The 18479-nt window shown below is 36.2% G+C and overlaps 4 protein-coding genes across 4 annotated transcripts; all 4 read right to left on the reverse strand.

Annotated features, from left to right (window-relative positions):
* Positions 1-344: 344 nt before the first annotated feature.
* Positions 345-1656, reverse strand: LOC130745018 (pentatricopeptide repeat-containing protein At2g15630, mitochondrial-like). Its single transcript, XM_057597170.1, has 2 exons — positions 1507-1656; positions 345-1184 (listed from the first exon to the last, which is right to left on the reverse strand). Exons 1-2 carry the CDS (start codon positions 1654-1656, stop codon positions 345-347), a joined length of 990 nt encoding a protein of 329 aa, XP_057453153.1.
* Positions 1657-2412: 756 nt separating this feature from the next.
* On the reverse strand, positions 2413-7019 carry LOC130745019 (pentatricopeptide repeat-containing protein At2g15630, mitochondrial-like). The gene is made up of 3 exons (XM_057597171.1): positions 6801-7019; positions 5666-5757; positions 2413-3862 (listed from the first exon to the last, which is right to left on the reverse strand). The coding sequence occupies exons 1-3, from the start codon at positions 7017-7019 to the stop codon at positions 2413-2415; spliced, it is 1761 nt and encodes a 586-aa protein (XP_057453154.1).
* Positions 7020-8673: 1654 nt separating this feature from the next.
* LOC130747403 (pentatricopeptide repeat-containing protein At2g15630, mitochondrial-like) lies at positions 8674-18173 on the reverse strand. The gene is made up of 3 exons (XM_057600342.1): positions 15982-18173; positions 9626-9835; positions 8674-9233 (listed from the first exon to the last, which is right to left on the reverse strand). The coding sequence occupies exon 1, from the start codon at positions 18055-18057 to the stop codon at positions 16177-16179; it is 1881 nt and encodes a 626-aa protein (XP_057456325.1). The 5' UTR covers positions 18058-18173; the 3' UTR covers positions 8674-9233; positions 9626-9835; positions 15982-16176.
* Positions 9683-12600, reverse strand: LOC130745020 (pentatricopeptide repeat-containing protein At2g15630, mitochondrial-like). Its single transcript, XM_057597172.1, has 2 exons — positions 11575-12600; positions 9683-9835 (listed from the first exon to the last, which is right to left on the reverse strand). Exons 1-2 carry the CDS (start codon positions 12598-12600, stop codon positions 9683-9685), a joined length of 1179 nt encoding a protein of 392 aa, XP_057453155.1.
* Positions 18174-18479: the final 306 nt, after the last annotated feature.

The following is an 18479-nucleotide window of genomic DNA, read 5'->3' on the forward strand; positions in this document are numbered from 1 at the left end:
GAGTCTAACAGGAGCGGTTTTTAAAACCCCCGCTAAACGACCTACGGTCAAACCCCCCCACTAAACATAAAAAATAACCCCCGCCCCCGCTAAACAGTGAATTAATTCATTTCTTTCCTAAGAGTATAAACATGTATTTAGGGCAGAGATTGTTTATCAGAAAAGAAATGAATATTTTTCTCATTTTTCATCTATGCAAGAAAGCGAAATCAACCGATAGCCATTCCTTTCTAAATCTCAAACAGAAACACTAGAAAATATCTTGTCAAAGACTGTGTCGTAATAAATAAAAAATTATAATCTCCTAAGAAAATTGAGCTAAGGCAAATTGTGCGTTGATACCATTATCTTTCCCTATGTACCATATCAGTTAAAATTAGATACTTCTTGTCATCAGGAGTACAAATGCCCTTACTAACCATTTCTTTGAGGAGCTCTTCAGCTTGCTCAACTTCATGGTTTATGCGCAAGCCCAGTATAAGAGCATCGTAAGTGGTAAAGGTAGGATCAATTCCATTCTTCAACATTTCATCCCGAACTCTGAAAGCCTCCTTCACATAACCTCCTCTATAACTATAACCAGCAATGAGTAAATTGTAACTAAGATGATCAGGTTTGATCCCACTTGTCTTCATCTTATCAAAAAGTTTCTGAGCTTCCGAACACCTGCAGTGCCCTAGCATCATGGTATTATACGCCAACAGATTGGGCTGAATCCTTTTCTCCACCATTTCATCATAAATGCCTATGTGTGCATCTATGTACTTGCATTTAGCATAACCACTCATCAATGTGTTATAAGTATAAACATCCAGCTTCAACCCTTTTTCTTGCATTTCTTTTATCATATCCTCAGCTCCCCAAGAGCGCCCTACCTCGAACAGTGCCACAATCAACAAAGTGTAAGTGACAATCGTTGGCTCTATCCCTCTGCTAATCATCTCATCTTTGTATGCAACAGCCTTATCTATTTCATCCAGACTCCCTTTAGTCCCAATCCCTTTTGTGCAGCACTCATCAATCAAGGTATCATATATTAATGTATGTGGCACTAATCCTGACTCTAACTCTAACATCTCAGGAAGTAAATCAGATGCTTCCTCAAGCCCTCCTTCTTTATACATCACAAAATTGTAAGAATTATCGCTGTAAGCATATCGAACTAGTCCTGAATCTGACATATCCTGAAAGATCACACAAGCTGAATATTTTAGGTCAGAGATTGTTCATTAGTAAAGAAATGAATAATTTTCTCATTTTTGCATTTATGCAAGAAAGCAAAATCAGCCGATAGCTATTCTTTTCTAAATCTCAAACAGAGAAACAGTAAACAATATTTTGTCAAATACTGTGTCATAAATAACATGAGTATTTGATTGTCGAAATAAAAAAAAAAATTATAATCTAGTAAGAAAATTGAGCTAAGGCAAATTGTGCGTTAATACCATTACCTTTCTCTATGTACCATTTTAGTTAAAACTAGGTACTTCTTGTCATCAAGAGTACAGATGCCCTTTTCATTTCTTTGAGGAGCTCTTTAGCTTGCTCAACTTCATGGTGTGTGCAACAGCCTAGTACAAGAGCCTTGTAAGTGGTAATGGTAGGATCAAATCCCACCTTCAACATTTCATCACGGACTCTGAAAGCCTCCTTCATATTACCTCTTCTACTGTAACCAGCAATGAGTAGATTATAACAACAAATTCTGTTGTTGTTGTTTCAGGGTGGGGATCATTTCTTTTGAAGAGAATCTCCAGGAGGACACAATGTTATTTGGGATCTTCATAGTGCTCTCAAAATTCACAATCATAACAATGTTTTCCTTGGATTTCTTGGTAATTTTCATGTACTTTTACTTATCTTGAACTTGTCATACATTTCTCTGTTAAGACAATGAGCATATTCTAAAAAAAAAAATATGACACCAAATTACATGGCAGATAAAGTGCATATCCTGTATGAATTTCTAAATGAAAATTGGTCAAATTAGTTAATAATGATTTATCAACAGATCTCTGCTCATTCTTACTGCATGAGCTGGAAAATATACTTTCAGCATAAACTGTGCCCATTTCAATCTCTGGTTCCCTTCCTCATCATTCACCTTTTCAATCAATATTGAATACACAATTGAATTTTTCATTTTTCAATTCATGGTTCTCAAGAAAAGATGACTATTTTACTCATTTTTGCATATATAAAAAAAGGCTAAATCAACCGATAGTCATTCTTTTCTAAATCTCAAACAGAAACACTAGAAAATATTTTGAGAAAGGCTATGTCATAACTAACACGACTCTTGAAATAAATAAATAAATTATAATCTCCTAAGTGAGCTAAGGCAAATAGTGCCTTAATTCCATTATCTAGTTCTTCATTTCAAGAAGATGAAAACAAGCACAAATTCACTCATCAACGTTTCCTATTTCCCACCACTTCATCAGCTGTTTCCTTAATCATTTCAGTTAAAACTAGGTATTCTCTGTCATCAGGAGTACAAATGCCTTTATTAACCATTTCTTTAAGGACCTCTTCAGCGTGCTCAACTTCATGGTGTGTGCAACAGCCCAGTACAAGAGCCTTGTAAGTGGTAATGGTAGGATCAAATCCCACCATCAACATTTCATCACGGACTCTGAAAGCCTCCTTCACATCACCTCCTCTATCACAATAACCACCAATGAGTAAATTGTAACTAATATAATCAGGTTTGATCCCCTTTGTCTTCATCTCATCAAAAAGTTTTTGAGCTTCATTCACTTTCCAACACCTGCAGTAGGCTAGCATCATGGTATTATATGTTAACAGATTGGGCTGGATCCTTTTCTCCACCATTTCATCATAAAGGCTTATGTGTCTATCCATATACTTGCGTTTGGCATACCCGCTCATCAATGTGTTATAAGTATAAACATCCGACTTCAACCCTTTTTCGTGCATTTCTTTTATCATATCCTCAGCTCCCCAAGAGCGCCCTACCTCGAACAGTGCCTCAATCAACAAAGTGTAAGTGACAATCGTTGGCTGTATCCCTCTGCTTATCATCTCATCTTTGTATGCAATAGCCTTATCTATATCATCCAAACTCCCTTCAATCCCTTCACCGCAGCACTCATCAATCCAGGAATCATATATTAGTGCATGTGGCACCAACCCAGACTTTGACTCTAACATCTCAGGAAGTATCTCAGATGCTTCCTCAAGCCTTCCTTCTTTATACATCACAAAAATAAAAGAATTAATGCTGTAAGAACCAAGAACAAGTCCATCATCTGTCATATCCTGAAACATCACACAAGCTGCTTCGTACTTCTCTCCGTTGTGTATTAGTGTGTTATAATTATAAATAGCAGGCTTCACCCCAATAGTCTCCAAGTGCCTAATAAACTCCTGAGCCTGGTTTCTATTAAACTCGAGGAACAGCATCAACATGTCATTGCAAGTTTCAATATTTGGCAGAAACCCCTTTTCCTTCATAAAATAGAAGGACTTCAGAGCCTCATCAGGCTTCTCAAGTTCACAATAAGCCGTGATGAGAGCTTCAAACACCCTGGTGGTGTTGACGTTGAGACGCTCCTGGGCACATGCCAGTTCGTTGAGAATTGACTCTGGATTGGTGGCACCGGTGAGAATGAGAGGGTGGAGGAGGCGGTGGACGGAGGGTTGGGGGTATGAGAGGCGGAAGAGGGTACAAAAGGCGAGGCATCGAGTGGTGAGGTCAAAGGAGGCTTGAACAGAGGGGAGAATGGAAGGGGTGAGGTGTGGGGAAAGGTGTTCGATGAAATGCCGCTGAGAAGATTCAACTGCTTGAAGGAGTGTGGATTCAGTGATAGGTGGTGGGTGTAATGCAGTGGGCGTGGGACTGGAAACAGCAACGGAAGCAGAGGACAAAGAGCGAGTCAGGGAGTTGAGGATCGTTTTGCGTCAACTGATGAAGAGTTTAAGCAATTTCATGATGATCGATGATGATGTGAATTCTGGGGATTTTCTAATAGAAATTAGGTCTAGGGAGGGAGATTAGAGGAAAAGAAAACTAGTCACTAGGCCCAAATGAATGAAGCCCATCAGTTAATGTATTTTCTGTTTTTATTTTTCCCTGATAACTAGGAAATGAATCAAATAAATAATCTCACACTTTGATGCAATGCTGTATAACTGATTAACTGTATTATCTGTTGGAGTGTATTTTTTTTTATTTTTCAATTGTTTCACGACTTACATTGATCGTTTTTTTATTAGATAACTGGGTAAGCACAGGTGCTTGCATCACATTGAGAAATTTTTAGCTCACTTGGAAAAGTATGAGACACAACAAAATGTTTCATATGCAACGTGTGTAAGAAACAGAGAGTAGTAAATTCATAGCTATCACTCACACCATGACTAAACTCAGGTAATCAGTTCTTGGCTAGATGGGGTTGCATAATGGGTAAAATTTCTTGAATGCATAGAAATGCAAAAAAAGTCAAAAACTAAAGCCAGAACTTTATAATCATTAAGCAAGAGTTCTTGGTATTCCTATGAATGGTTTGACATCAAACTAATAAGCAAACATTGTAATCTTATCTACCTTATAAAATTAATGAAATTGAGCATGTCAATGATATATTAATTGCAGAGTTAGATTTTAACAACAAGAATAATTTGTTTATAGAATTTTATACTTATTGAATGTGAATGTGAAGCACTAATTTTGCATGTAACTATTTGAATTTTGTTCTCTTTGTTAAATTGGTACTTTTTTCCATGTAAAAATCTTCCAGCATATCTGCACATATGTTATTTGAACCCAAAAATCCTTCTACTGAAAGAGTTACTCACTGTGGGGGTTCTGAAACTCATCGTTGATGAGGGAATCATATATATATATATATCAAACTGGGTATCAAATTTTGCTTCCAACTATTTATCATTCTGGTGTTTTACTGTTCCAACCGTCAGATGGTGGAAAATATGCGCCTACAAGAGGGAAACATTGTGCATGTGAGAAGTTTCAGCCTTGCAAAAGGAAGCATTGAAAAGCTGCAGGCTCACACTAAGGATTATTTGGATTATTGGCTTCCTTCAAGCACCATTGCAACATAAGTAGTTGAGAAAAATCATGAGAGTAAATGAGTAAACATGGATTGAATTGTTATGGTTTAATATTTGTTTCATAGCTTTGAGCAAAATTGGATTTGTTAGTTATATATGTTCTTGTTTCTTAAACTATAGATTTGCTGTTTTTGAAGTACTTATGTAGTTATATAGATTCTGCAGGGTTTAAATGCAATTTGGAGGGCCAGATACTACAGGATTTTCAATGGCAAGGTTGATGAATTAACCAACGGCTGCCATTACTGATGCTAGCTATAACAGTGTGGTGGTCAGGGCTTTGATGACAGCTAGTTGCCCCCCTTTGATTGCACCAATAATGCAGGAATGCAGAGCTTTGGCAGCCAATTTCGCTAAGGTGGAGCTTCGGTGCGTATGGAGAAAGGCAAACAACGTGGCACATATTTTAGCTTCTAAGTTCTAAGGCTTACTAGGATAGAGCCCGTTTGCCCGCACGGGTAATTTTTTCCCAAATCAATTGTTAATTATAATCATTGAGTATTTGATATATATGGAATAATACAATGACATATTTACTAAAACATACAATTTTAATTAGTAAAACACTTACTTATAGACATTAATTGGATAACTCTGCAATATTAAGTTTGGTTCGCCGTTTACGGTTAGTATGGAGCTTATGAGTGTAATCTCTGGCGCAATCTGGCATAAAAGATAAACAAATTGTTCATACAATGAGGTACAAATAAGGTATATCATATATGTGGCTTAAAGGGTCCAAAGACCCCTGAAATTACAAAGGGAATCAAATCCAGGACCTAGAAAAATTTTGCATCAAATTGGGTCCCTAGAAATTTTTTTTAATTCAATTAAGGCCAAAGTGTGCCAGAGCCCAATTTTGTACTAGTCAGCTTATCCACGTGGCTTTTTAATTTATTTTTAATTAGAAAAATTAATTAAAATTTTAATTTTAATTCCAAGTCAGATATATAAGCAGAAAAAAAAAACTTAATAAAATCCTAATCTAAATATAAATCCCTAATCTAAAAATAATAATTAAAAACCTTATCATCATCATCATCATCTATTCATCATCATCATCATCATCATCATCATCATCATCATCTATTCATCTTCATCTTCTTCTTCTTCTTCATTTGTATCATCATCTTCTTCATGTCAATCTCATCCACTCCCTTCCCTGCTCTCCCTCATCCCTCGTTCACTCTTCTTTCAATCTTCATCTCAAGAACAAAACCCAGACAAAATGGTCTTCATCTTCTTCAGCCTCTTCTTCTTCCTTTCTTAACCCCAACATCTTCTTCCTCCCACACCGCCATCATTCACCACCACCAGAGAACCACCATAGCACCACCAACAATCACAGCCGGAAACACTTCCTCATGCCAACACGCAAATAGAAATCAGAGGTGCACCAAACAATACAATGGATTGGAAACATGAGGTGAAGACACCTCAAATACCCAAAATTTCCAAGCCACTATCATCCAACTATGAACACGGGATTGTCAAATTGGTGTTGTTGACCTGGGAAAAGGCAAGAAAAGAAGAATAACAATAAAAAGGAATGGAAAGTTGAAGAACAGGGGATACACCAGGCTGAATTCACGATCCTAACCGTGAAGTTCGTTGCGCCACCGCCTCAATCACAACCAACACCACGAAACCCAAACCCACCCTAGACCCCAGATCCGGTCACCCACACATCAGATTAAAACTCTTACCTTGAAACCCTCTAAACTCCACTCCATTGTCGCAACCAACCTCCCATTCACCCTCCCTTGGTGTCTCTCAACCCCAATCCCGAAAATGCTCAGATTTCTCCCTCGGAGTCGGAGGCGAGGGCGGCGATCTGAACACAGTGGGGGCCGCCAGCGACCATTAACTGCTCTGTCGCCATGAGTACTTGAATCGCCGAGCACTCCAAGAGAATCACCGTCCATGGATTCTGATCTCACGACTTAGGGTTTTGTTTTGGTGAGGAAGTGAGGAACGACTGAGAGAGAGAGAGGACCAAAGGAAGAAGAAGCAGATACATTTAATGTTTCAATGGATCTTGGTTTTTGTTGTATATCATGAAGAAGATTAGGTTTAGGTTTAGGGGAAAGAGTTAGAATAGGGGCTGAAGAAGGGTTGAGGATGAAGCTGAATTGAGGGGAATTACATTAGGAATTTGATATTATTGGTTTAGATTAGGAATTTTATTTAGATTATGATTTTATTAAAAAAAATTTCTGCTTATTTAACTTACTTAGAATTAAAAAAGCCACGTGGATAAGCTGACTAGGACAAAATTGGGCTCTGGCACACTTTGGCCTTAATTGAATTAAAAAAAAATTTCTAGGGACCCAATTTGATGCAAAATTTTTCTAGGTCTTGGATTTGATTCCCTTTGTAATTTCAGGGGCCTTTGGACCCTTTAAGCCAATATATGTTGCTCAAATGTTGGTTAATTAAATTACTACCCAACCTTAGAGAAAAAAAAAATTAGGACAAATGGCGCAACCTAATTGCGGGTTTCTTAAGAATAATGAAATTCAAACTCACAATAAGAAGTAGAGATTAATTTCTATGCACCGACGGTGTAATAAGTTTTACACCATCATTCAATCACAACTTTTCATTTTCTATTTTAGATATTATTAAATTCAAAATTAATTGTGAGCTAACAAAATGAATGGATGTGATTGAATGATGGTGTAAAACTTATTTATACTGTCAGTGCATAGAAATTAATCTCTAAGAGGTATATGTGTCATGTAATATTTATTTATCTTTTATAATTTAATAAACTTCCAATTATATTTCAACATAGTTTCAAAAAAAAATTATATTTCCATATGATAAGATTATGATGGTGTATAGTGATTGATTTATCTAATAGTTAGGAAAGAAATTTCGGTTTTGGAAATTTTTTAATTTGTGTTTAATTTCTTTTGATATTTTTCATTTGCACGACTTTACTTACTTGCTATCATAATCATATCCACCTATATGACAACCTAATTTTATAGAAACAAAATGATACAGGTTTAGTAAAAAAAATCTGCATTGAATTAAATTTAATAAAACCTCTTAGTTGAAAAATAGTAAACCATGTGTCTAGAACAAAATAAATTATTATTTTTTTCAAATTTTGACAATTTTTAGTTGCAGCTTTAGAAAAACATATTTATATCTAAAACAAATTCTAAGTTCATATCAAAATTTTATCTACCTGCTTATAATTCTTGAAAGTGCAAATTTTACATCATAGCGGTCTTTTTAGTATGTGAACTTCATGACAATGATAGGTTTAAAAGACTTATGATATTTATAGTGGAAAATAGTTTTTGTGCTATCTTCTTAATCCATAGACTTTTTTTGTTTTTAGTTTGCAGTGCACCAATTGATACCTCGTGTAAGGACTAAAATAGAGTTTATGTGCTTGTAAATGATCAAGGCCTAATTGTAATTCATAAAAACCAAACATTTAAAATGAAGATCAAAACATAATAGTGACTCTTTTTTAATTAGCCAACACACTATTCATGATTGAAAATAAATTTTGAGCACAAGAAATACTCAAGAACAGAGCAAACAAAGTGTGTGTGTAAATGAAACATTAACAAAAAACTAAACTGATAACATACACGAAAAGAAAACCCAAATGGGAATAGAGAACTCCAAAGCAGTACATTGTTCCACTTGAGGAAGCCGCAACATATCTTTAATTACCACTTAAGAGATCACAGAGAAAATGAAGATTCCATGTACACAGCATGCAAAATCAAAGTTTTACAATCATATACATCACTAAAACTTTTTATAATAGCACCACCTCTAAAAGCCAGTATAGGAAGACCCATGAAATTGTTTTGAGAGACAAAGGTGTCTGATAAACCAGCTTTTGCATAATGAAATATCATAAGAACATTCATCAATAATTCCTACCAATTTAAACCAAATACTTCCTCAACTGCTTAAATGCTAGGTATATTTGAACCAAGATGTCAATAATTCCTCAATTGCTGCATAATAGCTCCATAACACCATCTCTCAATATCAATTTAGTAGCAACAAATACTTAACATACTAAGAGCTATACCCTTCATGAGAGGAGCACAAAGAACCATCATTCTTCACTTTAAAATACAACATAATGGACATGAGGAGAACTGCATCATGAAGAATGTGAGCTGAAACACAAAATCTTTGAAGAAATAGACATAGTGATGATATATAAAAACAAATCATGTTCGACAAACTGATCCAAACCAGATAACCTAAATTTGTTCAATGTCACAAACTATAATTCATGTACTCATTGTAGGAAGGATGGAAAAGAAAACCAAAAAAGAAGAGAAAACAATTATCTGGGTTCACATAGGAAGGATAGGAAAAAAGGGACCTCATGCAAACAACTCATATATCAGATAATTTTTCTATTCAGTGGTCATATATATGCCCTTGTAACAATGATTTTCAGCAATACACAGTAGATTTAGAAATCAGGCTCTTAAGGCACGAGAAAAATGCTCATGAAAGGAAATCCCTGGACAACTTATACCTTATGCTTTTGCTATATGATTGTTCGTGTCAGCTGGTTTAGTGTCTTCAAAATCAATCAATGTGCCACACTGCTCTCTCGGGCAACATATGGATCTATTTTTAAATCTGCACATAAAAATATCACTTCGAGTTCTCCTTGATTCTTGAAAGTAATTTTCTTCATCCTGCTAGCTTTAAGCTGATCAAGTATCTCAACTTCCACTTCAGCCTTTAAGAAAAGAACAAAATCATCAGTTAACATCATTTTAGGAGGCAACCATTGTGACAAATCCTTCTATTTGACTCTGACTTTTAAAGTAGTCTCTAAACTACCCCTGCTCAATTAGAGTTTTTAATTTTATCCATCTCTTTGACAACTTCATTTGGTATTGTAATGGTTAAAGAGTATGAGATAGGGAGCTACTTGTTACCTTCTTTATTCTAATTATTCTAATAAAGAAGTTAACCGGTACATGACTCTCTATAACCATTACAATACCAAATGAAGAAATTTATTGCACTAAATCACAAGTATAACCTTAAACTGTAAATATAAAATGACTGAGGGAGCTGCCGACATTTTAATTTCATGTTACTTCCTTCTTCCAAGAAATTCTATAATCAATTTTGACAATAAGTGATAGTTATAACATTCAATCTGTAACCTTAAACAATTTTCTTTTTTCTTTATTCCACAAACACCTAATAGGACAAGAAGGTAGAGCTGGATATTATGTTATTAAAAGTAAAATAGTAATCTATCACCAAAGTGCAACAAAGCAAAAAAACATTCATTAGAGGAAAAAATAGAACAATTAAAGTCATGAAATCGAAGTATGGAATTCCTACCTTCTCGTATTTAGGCTTAGCACCCATTGTGCTAAATTTGAATACAATTTCTTTAGCTTATAAAAAAAAAAACTTTGCATACAATCAAAAGTGGGAATTCATGACATGTTTCATTAACATGAGCCCCAAACAACTCCCTGTGCTATTCACAACCCAAGCAAGAAATAAGATGCAAACTTCCAAAGCTTCTTACTTGCAATATCTCAAAAACACAAACCCCCACTCTTTTCTAATTCCAATCAATCCATCAGAGCAGATGTCAAAGACCAATTTTTATAATAAATGCAGAAAAACTCTAGAACTTCTCAGAGGACAACACTCAAAACACCCTGCGCCAAGCTAGTCAGTGGTACTCGGTACATTAGCATGTTATCTTTCACTAATCTAGATTGTTCTCCAACACATCTTCTGATTTTTGTTTTTCCCCCAACGTTCATGGTGAAAGAAATGAGATTCATGCTCAAGGCCTAGTACAGTTACCACCCCCAACCATGAATAGCAACACATCCATAGATTGTAAGAAAAAAACGCACCCAAAGGAGACATGGACAACATCCTCTAAATGGCAAGAACAGAAAAAGCATTTACCATCCCTGTTGTTGTTAATTGCCACACCCCTCCTTAGCAAGTTGTCCAAAGTAGGTAGCCTTAATTTCACTAATCTATTGTCTTTTTCTTAACTCATCCGTTCTTCTTCTCAATCTATAGTGTTTATTTTCTTAGTAAAGGTGCATGGCTGCTTAAATTAATAGTTGTTCAATGATTATAAACAGAAACACTAGAAATATTTTGCCATATAGTGAAAGTATATGGCAATTTCCAACTAAAGTAGAGACTGAAAACCAGACTAAGTATAAACATGTATTTAGGGCAGAGATTGTTTATTAGTAAAGAAATGAATATTTTTCTCATTTTTGCATTTATGCAAGAAAGCAAAATCAACCGATAGCTATTCTTTTCTAAATCTCAAACAGAGAAACAGTAGACAATATTTTGTCAAAGACTGTGTCATAAATAATATGAGTATATGATTGTCAAAATAAAATAAAAATTATAATCTCCAAAGAAAATTGAGCTAAGGCAAATTGTGCGTTAATACCATTACCTTTCTCTATGTACCGTTTCAGTTAAAACTAGGTACTTCTTGTCATCAGGAGTACAGATGCCCTTACTAATCATTTCTTTGAGGAGCTCTTTAGCTTGCTCAACTTCATGGTTTATGCGCAAGCCTAGTATAAGAGCATCGTAAGTGGTAAAGGTAGGATCAATTCCATTCTTCAACATTTCATCCCGAACTCTGAAAGCCTCCTTCACATCACCTCCTCTATCACCATAACCAACAATGAGTAAATTGTAACTAATATGATCAGGTTTGATCCCCCTTATCTTCATCTCATCAAAAAGTTTCCGAGCTTCCTCCACTTCCGAACACCTGCAGTGCCCTAGCATCATGGTATTATATGTCAACAGATTGGGCTGAATCCTTTTCTCCACCATTTCATCATAAAGGCCTATGTGTGCATCTCTGAACTTGCATTTAGCATAACCACTCATCAATGTGTTATAAGTATAAACATCCGCCTTCAATCCTTTTTCTTGCATTTCTTTTATCATATCCTCAGCTCCCCAAGAGTGCCCTACCTCGAACAGTGCCTCAATCAACAAAGTGTAAGTGACAAGAGTTGGCTCTATCCCTCTACTTATCATCTCATCTTTGTATGCAATAGTCTTTTCTATATCCTCCCGACTCCCTTCAATCCCTTTTGTGCAACATTCATCAATCAAGGCATCATATATTAATGCATGTGGCACCAATTCCGACTCTGACTCTAACATCTTAGGAAGTGAATCAGATGCCTCTTCAAGCCTTCCTTCTTTATACATCACAAAAATGTAAGAATTATCGCTATAAGCATATCGAACAAGTCCATCATCTGACATATCCTGAAAGATCACACAAGCTGCTTCGAACTTCTCTCCATTGTGTATGAGTATGAGTGTGTTATATTTATAAATAGCAGGCTTCACCCCAATAGTCTCCAAGCGCCTAATAAACTCCTCAACCTGGTTTCTAGTCAACTCGAGGAACAACATCAACATGTCATTGCAAGTTTCAATGTTTGGTAGAAACCCTTTTTCCTTCATCATGTAGAAGCACTTCAGAGCCTCATCGTGCTTCTCAAGTTCACAATAAGCCGTGATGAGAGCATCAAAGATGCAGGTGGAGTTAACGTTGAGACACTCCCAGGCACGTGCCAGTTCGTTGAGAATTGACTCTGGATTGGTGGCACAGGTGAGAATGAGAGGGTGGAGGAGGCGGTGGACGGAGGGTTTGGGGTATTAGAGGCGGAAGAGAGTGCAAAAGGCAAGGCATCGAGTGGTGAGGTCGAAGGAGGCTTGAACCGAGGGGAGAATGGAAGGGGTGAGGTGTGGGGAAAAGTGGTCGTTGAGAAGATTCAACTGCTTGAAGGAGAGTGGATTTAGTGATTGGTGGTGGGAATGTAGTGGGTGTGGGACTGGGAACAGCAACGGTGGCAGAAACGGAGGAGAAAGAGCGTGTTCGGGAGTGGGGGAGGGAGTTGAGAATGAGAGTTCCAAATCGTCGCACCATAAGCGACTGCATGATGATATGGTGTGAAGAATAATAAGGTTTTTCAATTTCTGTGTGTAGATGTAAGGGGAAGATCTGATGAGAAAACAGAATCAGAGTCACGTTGGAAATGAACAACTTGTTCACCACGTTTTTTCTCTCAAAATGATTTTGGGAATTAATGAAATTCCAGGGAAGAAACTTGTTTAGGAACTACTCTCGTTGGAACAGCAGCAGAAACGGAGGAATTCCTATATTTATGATTTCATGATTTTGTCCTCCTAAATTTTTTTAGCAGTTATAGTACACCTATTTTTTTAACTATGCAATTTTGGTAATTTTCCATCCATATTTTTAAAATTTTCCAATCATTTATTGGAATTATTGTATTTAAATTAGTAACTTGACTCACAAGTCAAGTCCGTTAGAGTTTGTTAGCAGTTAGTTAGAGTTTGTTAGAAGTCAGTCAGTTAGTTTTCTTTATCTTTCACTGATTAGGAACTTGTATATAAGCTGTAAACTTCAAGCATTGAATCGAAGAAGAATCATTCAATCAATTCATTGTTTCTAACATCATTCTTTCGCTTTTGATCTCATTACCAAAACCTTTTTCATGAAACGCAAGAAAAAAAAACATGTATATTGTACAGAGTCACCCAACACCAATAATAAGAAAGTGATTGACTTAGAATTTTTTTTCGTTTCATCCAATCCAAACTTTATCAATTTTTTTCACAACTTAACAAAAAATCCAGACGAAAGAAATTGAAGGAGAAGATTTGAAAGTAGAGGGGAGAAAGAAGCAGAGAAATCACAAGAGCCTATAATGAGTAATATCAAGAAAACACACTTTAGCAATGTCATTAAGTTAGTGTTTGATGGTGGAACATGACAGAACAGAAGATGAAACATAATAATATTATCATATTATGTGTGTGGTGCTTTATAACTCAAAGTCAATAGAATAGAATTATAATTTTAACTACATATATAACCCCTTAGTATTTGATTGAGTATAAAAAATTGAACTGCAATTGAATATTATATATAAAGTCTGTTTCTCATTTCTTATTTTCATGATATAATTACTAATTTTCTAAAAAATAATCATTTATATATTTTATAAAGTTATTTGTGTATGGTTTTACAAAAAATCAGAAATCAGATTATTTCTCTAACATATTTATCAATTTAAAATAAGATACTAAGTAAAAGTAAAAGAACTAAAAGGCATTTGAGCTAATAATATTTTGGTAGCTGACCATGAAGTTGTCACATTCAAAAAAAAACAGACATGTAAAATAGTAAAATACTAAAATGAGATTCCATGGTGCAAATTATGTAAGATTATCGAAGAAATTAAAATATGTTAAAACTACTATGCTCGTATGATCATTATTTTTTGGTGAAGCTCCGTGACAACCCGTCACAAAATCTATTGCAAAATTAGCCACTACAGTCTACATGTTAACGACCAAAGGATTTGTTACATATAAAAATTGATTGCTAACAGATTGTGACCAAAGGTTCAGTGTTATTTGATGCAATGAATGAATAACTAGTTCTGTACAATACATTTACAGCACTATAATTCTTGAAGTGTGACATTCCTTGCCAATTGGTGAACATTTTCCAAATCCATTTGCCAGAAAAAAGAAGAAAACATGAAGGTGAAGTATGAGTTTGAAGTAACTCTTGGCAAAGTGATGGGGCATCCTCCTATAATTCTTGTTTTCAACTTTAGTATTTAGGTTCTTGACTGGAAAAAAAGTTGAATTGAGCTCAAATAATAATTTACCATTTCACTAATCTATGGTATTTCCTACGTGTTTGGTTCAAATGGTACATACTTATTTTTCTAAAGTACAGTTCGAGTGTTGTGTATGAGAAAAATATCTGTTGAGAGAGCTAACCCAACTAAAATGTGAATGTTTCCGGCTTAAACAAAATCCTAGGTAAAAGTTCAAATCAAATTTCAGCCATTAAGTGTCACCAGTTTAACTGGTTTTGGACTAATTTGATTGGCAATTGGTTTTCTGATTGCCTCACTTTCCACTGATTTACTGGTTTTCTTGAAGAATAAGCCAGTCTTGATCCATCATCTTTTATCAAGGACTTCCACAGTATGAGATGTTAAAATTATCAGATAATATAAAGACTCACATTTAGATAACGACATTAAAATGATAAGCCAGATTTTCTCCATATAAAGTATAAACTGTGAAGTAATATGCTATGTCATTGTCAAGTGTTAACCAAGCACACAAGGACAGAGAGGCTGTAAGATGAGATATTTAGAAGGTGGTGCAACTTTATTCATATCCAGCAGCTCTTTTTTTTCGTGATAGGCCAACGTTAGTTGTTAGTACTGTTAGTAAATTAGTCCATTCCCAAGGTTCGAACCCTGGACCCTTCACCATTCATCCCTCCCAACCCTTATATCCCCTAGCTCTTACTACTTGAGCTAAGCCTCGGGGACATGTCCACCAGCTAATGGTAGCAGAAAACTCTATTCACATCAGGGGAATATAACTTTGACCATAAACGTTGACAAGGATTAAGCAGTATAATACTGCAAAAGGCCACAAGTGTGTATAGCCAGATGAGAGCAACAATTTAACTACAAAACAATGCAGAGACTGAGATCATGAGCAGTGAATAAAACCAGAAAAAAGAGCTGACATAGCTTTCAGGAAAAGATTGTTTATTAGAAAATAAATAAATATTTCACTCACTTTTGCACCTATTCACAACAACCTTCCTGTGTAATTTCAAATAGCATCAAAGAAGGCCATATTCAACCGTTAGCTATTCTTTTCTAATCTCAAACAAAAACAGCAAAAATATTTTCTGAAGTATACAAAACATAACTAACATGACTTTGAAATAAAAAGAATCATAATCTTATAACAAAAGTGAGCAAAGGAAAATTGTACCTAAACTCCATTATCTTGTTCTTCATGTACAGTCACATGTTTGCTCAATGACACAGCTTTTAGAATCAGAAATGGCAAGACACTTGTGTCCGAACTTCAAAGATAGAACTTTCCACATAGTCCCTGAATAACTTATTTTCTTCTAGTACATCCCTTTCTCCATTCAATTTCAAGTAAATGAAGATAAGTGCAAATTCACTCACCATCATTTCCCACCAGGTCATCAGCAGTCTCCATGGCCTCAATTAAAGATAGGTAGGTACTGTCATCAGGAGTAATGCCTTTACTAACCATTTCTTTGAGGAGCTCTTCAGCGTGCTCACCTTCACGGTTCTTGCACAAGCCTTTTATAAGAGCATTGTAAGTGAGAATCGTAGGGTCAAATCCTATCTTCGTCATTTCATCACGAACTCTTAACGCATCCTTCACATCACCTCGTTTACTATAACCACTAATGAGTGTATTGTAACTAATATGATCAGGCTTGATCCCCCTTCTCTTCATCTCATCAAGAAGTTTCCGAGCCTCCTCCACTTTCCCCTCCCTGCTGTACCCTTGCATCAAGGTATTATAAGTGACTTCATCAGGAAGGACCTTCGCATTATCCATCTCTCCTAAGAGTTGAAATGCACGATCAATATTACCATTTGCACAGTGACCGGCGATCAATGCATTAAACATTATGATATCTGGCAAAAGGCCTTGTTTCTGAGCCTGCTTAAACAAGTAATCCGCCTCCCTCATTCTACTCTTTCTACCCAAAACATATATAAGTGATGTATATGTTACCAGTGTGGGCTGAATCCTTTTCCCCACCATTTCATCATAAAGGCTGAAGGCTTTCCTCGCGTCCCCGCATCTGCAATACCCGTTAATCAATATGTTATAAGTAAAAACATCAGGCTTCATTCCTTTTTCTCGCATTTCTTCAATCAAATTCTCAGCTTCCCCCATCTTCCCTTCCATGAACATCGCATGAATAAACAAATTGTAAGTAGCAAGAGATGGCACTATGTCTCTACTTATCATCTCATCCCTATATGCAAAAGCTTTATCCAGATCCCCTTTGTTGCAGAACCCATCAATCAAGGCATTATACGTAACTGCATTCGGCACCAATCCAAACTTTAACATATTGCGAAGTAAATCAGATGCCTCCTCAAGCCTTCCTGCTTTACACATCCCAAAAATGAAAGAATTACAGGTGTAAGAATCTGGTTCTAGTCCTTTATCTTTCATTGTCTTAAACATCTCACGAGCTGCTTCAAACTTCCCTCTCACACAATGCCCATGTATGACTGTATTATAAGTAACAACCTCAGGCTTCACCCCAAGAGCCTCCATGTGCCCAATAAACTCCTTAGCCTTTTTCAACTTCCCTTCTCTACACAAAACATTAATCATAATGTTGAAAGTGCGCAAACTCGACTTAATCTGCATCCTGAACATCTCAGCATACAGAATCCAGGCCATCTGGATTCTATTCAACTTGAGGAACAAACTCAACATCTGATTGCAAGTATCAATCTTAGGCAGAACCTTTTTTTCCTTCATCAAGTAGAAACACTCCAGAGCCTCATTAGGCTTCTTGAGTTCACAATAAGCCCTGATGAGAAGATCGAATACGACGGTGGTGCCAACATTGAGACGTTCGCGGGCACGTGCCAATTCGTCGAGAATCGTGGCGGGGTTGGCGGTGTGGATGAGGGGGTTGAGGATGTGGAGGGAGTGTTTGTGGGATTTGAGGCGGTAGAGGATGCAGACGGCGAGGCATCGGGTGGTGAGGTCAAGGGAGTGAGGGTGGTTGTGGAGGTGGGTGAGGAGGGTGAGAACGTGGTCTGGTTTCAGGTGAAGGGAAGTGAGAATGGAGGAGAGGAGGGAAGGGGTGAAGTGAGGGGCAAGGTGTTCGATGAAATGCCACTGAGAAGATTCGATGGAATGAAGGATTGAGGATTCAGTGAGTGGTGGGGTGGAAACGCGAAGGGAGAAAGAGCGTGATTGGGAGTGAGAGAGTGAGTTGAGGTTGAGGATTCTGAAGGGAATGGTTTTGGAATTGAAGATTGTAAGCGACTTCATGAGTAACAACGAACAGTGATGATGCCACGCCACACTAGTGTTAGAAGAGGCAAAACAGGGACGATGTAAAAGTAGGTGCACCTTATGATGTGTTTCGCTGGAAAAAAAACCAGTGGCATGATTTGAATTAAATTTGTTTCTAAAAGGAAGGCCTTACCGTCACTCTGATAACATTTTTATATTTTCAAATTTTCAAACTCGGATATTAGGAGTAGTGCAACATATTAGTCTTTTTTATTGGTTGATAATATAATATATTAGTATATTAGATACCTCATACCTGGTTCATTTTTTTAGATGCTTAATTTTAATAATCAAATAGTTTACCGTAAGATATGAAAATTTAAGAAATATATAAAGTAATTAAAAGCTACAATACTTTCAAAAAAAGCTAGCTCATATAATATTTTTTGAGAAAAAAA

This window comes from Lotus japonicus, chromosome 3 (genome assembly GCF_012489685.1).
Source record: "Lotus japonicus ecotype B-129 chromosome 3, LjGifu_v1.2".
Classification (NCBI taxonomy): Eukaryota; Viridiplantae; Streptophyta; class Magnoliopsida; order Fabales; family Fabaceae; genus Lotus; species Lotus japonicus.